Below are 8,747 nucleotides of genomic sequence, written 5' to 3'. Positions count from 1 at the left end.
CAGAGCTGTAACACACAATACAGGAGCTCTGAGGAAAATTCTGAAATAAAAGAATTTCTACAAAATTATTTTTTAAAGATTTAAATAATACTAGCAGCTTTTGAAAAGGAAAACTCATCCAGCAATTCTCACCTTTGTTTCGTATCCAGTGAGAAACTTCATCTCTACTGATTTTTCTAGAACCCGCTGTCGATTCCCATCTGCTGCTGCTTTGATGACCTAGAGAATGAAATAAACCAAGATTACATTTGATCTGAATGTGTATTCTTCTCATCTCTAATGTGCGTGGTCTCACCTCAATGTAGACATCAGTAAAGTCCAAATCAAAACCCCTTGTAGCTCCAAAATCTAGGAGTGCAACCTGCAAGGAACAAAAAAAAAAGAAAATGTTATGAAAAACATCATTCTTTAAGTTTCGTAGTAGGACCTTTAGAAATATATATTTTTTAAATGGTTTCATGACAATGCAACTCTGCATTGTAAATGTTAATGGTATTAACAATAAACTTCAGTATCGTGGAGGTACAAACACAAATACCACTCTCTTTGAACTGAATGTTTTTTAGAAATGGATATTGCATGCAAACAATGGTTTCAATCGTAGACACTCATCAGCATCCCACTGATGTGGGATGACAGAGTGTAGAGTTCTCTGTGAAAAGTAAAGGTAGTGAACAGAAATAGATCCGCTCGTAATGTTACTTAATAGGGTGCTGGCAAACATGTGCAGCCAGTAAGGCCTGCATGTGCTGTGGCGATGAGTCTGCTAGCATGTGGAGTTCTGCAGGAGGGATGCAGCACCATTCTTCCATGGGAAAGTCAATCAAATACACCCTCTGCTTCATGAATATCCTTCATGAAAAAGGCCATGGCATATGGATAAAAGTGTCATGCCCATCAAACCACTGAAACAAAATACATGCTCTGTGGATGGGGGGGATTGCCACTCTGGAAGACAGCCCCTCCGGGCAGGAACGAAATTCTGCAACATGGGATGGAGATGATCACTTAGTACCATTATGTAGAAATTAGCAGTGACCTGGTCTTCAAAGGGAATAACAGCACACAACCCTCACTATGAAAATATGCTCCGTAACAAAGATCGAATTACATTTTAGGTTTAAAACATATGGACCAGCTTAGCTGATTCACACGTTCTCTCTGCATAGTACTGGAATCAGAAAACAGATTACCTTTTGGTTATTTACTGAAGAAAACAAGTAAAATAATGCACTCTCCATGAGTACTAGTTTACTCATTCCCCAAATTGCACCACTGAAACTGCCTGTCAGAGTAGGGCACTAGATTAACAAAGGTCACTTTAAGATGACCTCTGGCACTGGCACAAGTTGAAGCTACATAGGGTGGATGTATATGTGCTGCTTTACTCCAAGTTCTGCTAGCCCCAGAAGGCAGCCCAGCACACCTCAGAAGGCACAGATGTGGTTTGCAAAAAGCTTCTCATGTTACCACACTACTGGGGCTCCCATTTAGGAAAGCTATAGAGAACAGTACCGGAGATCAGGAAGATATCTTGGAAAGAAACAGAGCACCACCGCTGCATACTCACCCTGTGCGTCTGGGGATCATAGAAGAAATTGGACCAATTTGGATCCGTCTGCATGTATCGGAATTCAAAAAGCTCCCGCAAGCAGAGCATCAGAATGTTTTCACATATCTTGAACAGAAACACAACAAGGCAAAACCATTAGAAGACCTTGGTTTTTGTCTCACTGTCATTGTGTTTGACACTATCCCAGCTTGAATATCCTAGGCTTGACCTCTAGAGATCTCTGCAAATTCCATTAAAGATTAGCTGCAGCCCATCCTCCTTTAGGGCATGAGCATCTTGAATAGTTGAATTGTTTAATTCATGGAACTTGCAAGCCTGAGGTTTTCAAGTTTTTCAAGTAGCTGAATACCTAGAAACAAAGCTGTTCATACGATCTACATACAATGTACCCTTTTCTTGTTGAAATTATTACCAAGCAGATCTTATCGTTCAACTGGGTCAAATCATTTGTTTCTAAAGGCTGGAAACATCTGTAAATTACTGATCAATTAACTAATGTGCTCAATGGAGAGACCTCAGGGCCCACAAATGTGTTTCAATTAACTTCTTAATAATTTTAATAAATATCCATAATTATTGGTCTTTAGAAACTGATGACTTACATGGTTACTTACAAAACCTGATTGATATGGCCCTTCGCAAGTAAGGTTTTAAACTAATTCCTTGCATTTCTTTAGCACTTTTCTTCCCAAAGGATCTGAAAGCATTTAATTTACAGGAGGGGAGCCGAGACCCCGAGGTTAGCAACACAAATAACAGAAAATATAGTAATTATTACACTAATGTGTAATTAGCAATCATCATAATTTTAAAACACATTTAAAAACATCCTGATATCTTTGAATTTATCCATTTCCAAACACAAGATGGAGCTCTTGCTTTAATTTCACGTTGCAGGCTTCAAATATCCAACATGTTTACTATGACGGTACACTTCAGGAATAGATCTGGCAGACTTCATGCCAAGCAGAGTATTTAATCTTTAGTATGTGCTTTGTGTGACCCGGATACAGTATTTCAAGCACTATTCTGTAAGCTAATGAGGACCAGAGGGACAATTTAGAGCAGCCAATTATATTTTGTGTTTGGGAGGTTAGAGGAAACTGGGGCACCTGGAGAAAATCCATGAGCACACGAGGAGAGAGAGAAAACTCTGTTCAATAAATTCCCTAACACTACCCTCAGAGGCGGTAAATTATAGACTCTAGATCCCACTAACCAAAACTAAACCTGTGAAGGTCGCATGCCGACAAAAACAGATGCACAGGTGTTGCCTACACCTGCTTCAGGGATACAACAATTGGCAAAACCTCCGCTACGTCTGCACTAATCTTTCAAAAGCTGAAGACGATGGTGATGTCTATGTCCCATTAGCGAGTTTATCCTAGATTTACATCACTCCTCATTAGTAGGATTAGTTCAATAACTACAAAAGCATGATACTGAGTTCATAAGGAAACCAAATACTGACACACACAAAAATACTATTTTGACACAGGTGACAATATATCTTAGGATAGAGGCAAGTATTTATTTTCCTTTCCTACACTCCTTGAGAACCTACATCAAATTAGGTTTTAATACCGAGTCAAGTGCTGTTTCAAACAGCAGTGAGACATTACATTAACATATAAAAACGAAGGACTAGAATTCAATTTTTATCAAGTCCTCTAGTTTTAGTAGTAAATAATACACCTTAAGCAGGGACTTTGTGTTAATCAATAATCTGTACATTTTACCTTTAATTTTTTAATTTTGCAGTTTGATGCCTACAATTGTAAATGCTACGCTGCCAACCAAGTTGAGCATAGCAGAAGACTTTAACTCCTTCATTTATGAAGGTTGGAATGAGGAGCTGCCCAACTTTGTGAAAAGCAAAGGAACAAATAGAAGTTCATTTCACACTGAAAAGCAAAGAAAAAAAAAAGTATTTCAGCTAAGAAGCCACCTTCAGGTTTCTTTCCACACCCAAGCAAGGCTCCCGCGCCAAACTACTGTATTTTTTCTTTTCAGCATGGACTTTACTTCTTGTTCCACTATCTAGTTAGCTGTCTTAGCTTGCAGGTCGGGCTATAGTGCCGGTAGAGTTGAGTAACTGAGGAAACCTGATTATTCCAAAAAGAGCCACATCCACACCTGGTCCAGATGCAAACATCTGCAAATTCACACCTGGCCTGCATTCTGAGTTGTACTTGCCCTGCTAAAGGAAAGCCAAGACAAGGGAAGCCGGACGAACACATACTTCATTCTTAAGGTCCTGAGAGAGGTCATCAGCCTGGTCCAGCGGGAAGCCCGGCACCAGCTCGGTTGTGAGGACATGCTGGTTGCTGAGCTCATCGATCACAGCTGGCACGTAGAATAAGGGGTGGTCCTTCAGGAGTTCCCTGGACACAGAGCAGAGCATCAAACACATCAGGTCAGCATGCCCAGCACATCAAGGAGGGCTTGGCAAGGGTGCGAGACGGCGGAAATCTGCCTGGGAGGACACATTCTGCCTCAAAGACATTCGGTTTTACAGCTCATCTCTTTCAAATTGTGCGAGTGAAATTCAGGACTGGCTGAACTCAAACTTCTTCCATTTAAATATAACAAAAACTAAGGAGAAGTACATAAATCCCAGGGAAGACGCACCTCATTAATTAAATTCTCTACAACTTGGAAACTGTAGCCTCAAATTATGACCTACAGCAACAAATCTGTTGATCCTGTGCTCTGTGTTAATGCACAAACAAAAGCAGTCAGAAAAGTCTCTTATTTTGATCAACAACACTGCCAGCATTCGGTCTTTCGCTGATTACACTACTGCAGAAATCCTGATTCATGCCTTCATCACATCTTGGCTGGATTACTGTTAATAGCCTTTACGCTCTGCTGAGGCACATCTTTTAGGACCTTCTTACAGTTAAAAGAATCACAGGTTAAGCGCTTTTACCTGCCTTGCTCCACAACTCTGGAACTCACCTTCTGTCAATCTGAGAAATATAAACTCCTTTAGTTTTTAAATCTAGAGTTATCTTTTCACTCAGAATTTTTTCCTCTTTTCACACTTTTGACCTCTCCTTATTTCTGTTCAATGTTATTTTGATTTGCTATCCCGTGAAGTGTCCCAGACACAGCTGATGTCCTGTACATGGGCACCGACATAAATCCTTGTACAGAACGGTCCCAACAGGCAAGCAGCTGCTCTGAGACCTTTCCTTCACGCTTTCTTTCCTCACCTCAACAATCTCAGATTGTAATGCTGTAGTTGAATAATGTCCACAATTATTTTCAGTCCAAATTCTACATTTTACAGCAGCCTGAAGATGATTAATTATATAGTTAATTGTTTTGGCCTCTGAATATATTTCATGCTCGTCAGAACAATCTTCTCTTTCAAAGTACTGATCAATCATGAAGTATTTGACTGCCATTCTTTTTACACCAAGTACCTTTTGATGGCTTTTTTTATTAATAAAATGATATATACAGTATGTTAATCAAATCAGAATGGGGAAAATCCCAAGACTGTGTGATACACACAGCAGTCTGACAAAAAAATATATGAAGTGTGAAATATCCAAGAATACTTGCATAAAACATGGAAATGAGGATTAAACTAATTTAAATGATCAAACACTAAATTTTGATGTACACAAGGTAACAGCTTCAATCGTATTTTTGTTTTCTACAGCATGAAATGCCAGCAATTACGTTTTTTTTTTAACTATCCAGGGTTCTCAAAGTATATAATTTGGCTTCTTTCAAAAAGAACATCCCTGGAGCTCTTGGCTACTGATGAATGAAATGAACCAGATGGGTCAAATTTGTCTCTTCTTGCGATTCCTCTTACGTTCTTCTTTGTTTTAGTTCTTCTGGAAGACTGACATCAAGAAGACAGATTACAAATCTGTCACGTGGAGAAGTCTGCCCTCACACTGCGGTGTTTATTTTGTAATCGGTGTATCTTTTTAAACAGTACAGGCCCAACAAATCCTAGCGCTGTTAACAGTGAGATCCTGGACTCTCGGAGTGCAGAGGCATTTCTCACTATTTGCGCTACCAACCACGTAAACAAGATCATGGAGGCAGCCGACCATTCTAAAGACAGCCCTGACAGCCAGTGCTGCACAGTGGAAAAGTTTGCGTCCCAGGCTACAACTTTCAAGGTTACGCCTCTAGTACTGCTCATACACGCTTTCTGTAACAAGACACCTTGTCTCCAGCCACAGACCTGGTCATACACTTTCCAAGTCAGCAAGAGTTATGGCCCTAAGCAGAGGATGAGCAATGGAGGGCTTGTTCCCCTGTGTTATTTCCAGAACGGCTATATATAAACCTGGATGCATGCAAATGGTGTGCCTTGAGCCCATGCCTCCGAAATGTAATGCTGCACAGAAGTCACCAAAACAGTTATTCTTAGTGCTCAGCTGTGACCAACACAGGGCAAGCAGGGCAGTTTATAGCTGACAGGGACCGTACGTTCAAGTTTAATAATCCTCTGTGCCAACATGTTTATTTTTAAAACATGCATAATCACAGATCCTGGAGATGTTATAATAGGTGCCAAGAGAAATTATCTGCAGTTGCGTTTCTTAATTATTTTAAGAATAACCGTCAAGTGTGACTTAAGGGGACAAAAATAAAAGATAACCACTGTGCTCAAGCTGTGACCCACATTAAATTAGAATGAACAACATATCAGCAAGGTCAGCAAGCGAGTGCTTCTGTGAACAGCTGGTGGGAAAAGATTTCTTATCAGCATTACAATAGCAGTACCGTCTCTGCATGGCACTATATAGCAATGGATTCCCTAGATTTATTTTAGATTAAATAACATATGTAATTAATGGTACACAGACTTGAGGCAGCAGGTTGTGCCACTTCAATCCCAAATATAACAGGCCTGAAAACCTCGGAGGGCAGTTGGAACTGGGATTGGGGTTCCAGAACATTTCTCCTTCCAGGAAAAGGTTTGGCTTGAGTGGTGAGCATTGAAGCCTCTTCTCAAAATGTTACCGACTTTATATTCTAGGATTTTCAGATACGACCGCACTAATAACATGCAGTAAGTGTGGTTTAGTTCATCTTGTCACTCACTTGAATTTCCTGGCACATTTGGCTTCCCTTATATAATCACATTCCAATGCCAGCTCACGACTCATAACCTCAATCAAATGCTCAGGGAAGAGACCTACAGAAAACATACAAAAGCAGAAGGAAGTTATTAGGAAAGAGCATACATACTGTTTGAGGGTTGAGAAAGCATCAAACTGTTATCCTTAACTCTTTTATTGTCATTTCTGAAAAAAGGTAAGGTTGGGTTGTTTAATTATTAGAAATCAGTGGACATTATGCAGTTAAACTACATATCCCATTGCAATTAATTGAAAATGATTTTTCCCACTTTCAAGAATTAATATTGCCAAACAACCAAATAAAAACAAGCATAACTACATTTCTGTTTTAGTCAGCTCACTATTTTACCAAAGAAAATCCTCATTTACTGTTGTATTGTTATAGTGTTTACCTGGGTCACATTTAGCCATATATAGCATACAGCTCGTGTTTGAGCTGATAGGGGATCTTTACCAAGTCTACACTCTACTTTCAATCCACTCCATTGCAGAATGTAGATACAAGCAGCTCCTTGATATACTCATCATGATAACTAATATACACTTGAGAAGATGGTAAAGTAAAACTAGGTGATGAAGCAAACTGCAACAGCTACAGGTCAATAGCCCTGACATACATTTTTAAATGTAAAATTAATCACTTTCCTGCTTTTGATGTAAATGAACATATTTAGCCCCTTGGAAAATAAAGACTTATTTGCATTTTACATATCCGGGTTTTATAGACAGCTCTCATGGCAAACACATTAAAGAAAGATGTGGTCAAGAGACACGAATAAAACATTCAAGCTGAAGATGTTTCACTACAGGTAATAAACCCTTTTTAGTTGACCTGCTTGCATTTAAATTGATAAAATGATAATTCCCCGTTTCAATTATCCTCTCTTCGTGAATATGAAATCTGGACTTCAGAAACATTTTGGTTAACTACCTGCTAACTCAAGGGAAATGAAGAATCCAAGTTAGTATAACTGTTTTTCCACAATGACGAAAATGAGTCAAAGTAAACATTTCTTCCAGTCACAGTTCTTTGACGCAGCTAAATAAGTCTTTTGCATATCTTGATGACTGCAGATGGCACGTCACCATTAAATGCTAGTCACTATTCCCACTAACTGGTATGTCACAATACTCAGAACTACCTTGTTTTGAAAATATTTAGACGCAATTTCATAGCAACAGCTCTCGTCAGGTCTAAGAAATGTAACAGACAACGTTTGTGAGGTTCTGTAATGCTACATCGGCACAGCACCTTTCCAACACTCTCGTCAAGTCAGAATTTGACTTTTTAACGCCAGAATTCATTTGTTTAAAAAAGTACAAATTATTTCTATTAAAAATCAGGTTGCTAGCTGCTTCTACAGCTGCTACTACTATAGAAACTTACTTTAATTGACCATTCAGTGAAACAGTGCCTCAAAACCTTATACTGGCTTTAACAGTCAAACAACACATTGTGGAGACCTTGAGTTACAAGTTTATGGAGTCAAAGGGACCACTATGTGACATCTCTCATTCAAAAAATGGTACCCATTTAACTTGTTCCCATCACTTGGGGCACCTCACTAATTATGCTTCAGATATGAGGAATAGCTTCAAGCCACCCTTACATGTATTCCATATCATGGTGTAATCTTCTCACAGTCAACTAATTATAACATTCCACCTGACTTCATTATAAACAGGCTTGCATGTGACATATCTGCGTGTATTCATGGGAGAGCAACATGGACTCGACCTTGATAACAACAAGAACATCAAGGACTTTGGAGTTCAGGATCACAACAAGTTAATGCCACCTTGGTGACAGTGAACATACTCTTCAGAAAGCAATTACTCTACCTTCAGGCAATGAGTTGCTCATACTGAGAACTGTCATTAAATTATTCACATCACTGTTGATGCTCTGTGCCACTCCAGGATACTGTAAATGGAAAAAGAAGAGAAGGTTTGTACAAATCAATTCTGATTTCTCAGGAGATCAGCAGGGATCTAAATGCTCTCTAAGTGAAAAGTCCAAGACTTTACCTATTCCAGTGCTTGAAATGGGTGCAGTG

The 8,747-nt window shown here is 39.2% G+C and overlaps 1 protein-coding gene across 2 annotated transcripts in view; it reads right to left on the bottom strand.

The window, feature by feature from the left end:
* The window catches only part of coq8aa (coenzyme Q8A, genome duplicate a), a 48,821-nt gene that overhangs the window by 2,082 nt on the left and 37,992 nt on the right, over positions 1-8,747 (bottom strand). For both annotated transcript variants that reach the window (XM_088626350.1, XM_088626351.1), the window contains exons 9-14: positions 8,533-8,614; positions 6,653-6,746; positions 3,816-3,957; positions 1,571-1,678; positions 296-361; positions 133-219 (exon numbers count right to left, since the gene is read on the bottom strand). In XM_088626350.1, coding sequence (XP_088482476.1) covers positions 133-219; positions 296-361; positions 1,571-1,678; positions 3,816-3,957; positions 6,653-6,746; positions 8,533-8,614 — 579 coding nt within the window. The remainder of the gene's footprint in view (positions 1-132; positions 220-295; positions 362-1,570; positions 1,679-3,815; positions 3,958-6,652; positions 6,747-8,532; positions 8,615-8,747) is intronic.

This window comes from Lepisosteus platostomus, chromosome 3, assembly GCF_059453375.1.
Source record: "Lepisosteus platostomus isolate fLepPlt1 chromosome 3, fLepPlt1.hap1, whole genome shotgun sequence".
Classification (NCBI taxonomy): Eukaryota; Metazoa; Chordata; class Actinopteri; order Semionotiformes; family Lepisosteidae; genus Lepisosteus; species Lepisosteus platostomus.
This window is presented reverse-complemented; position numbering and strand designations above follow the sequence as displayed.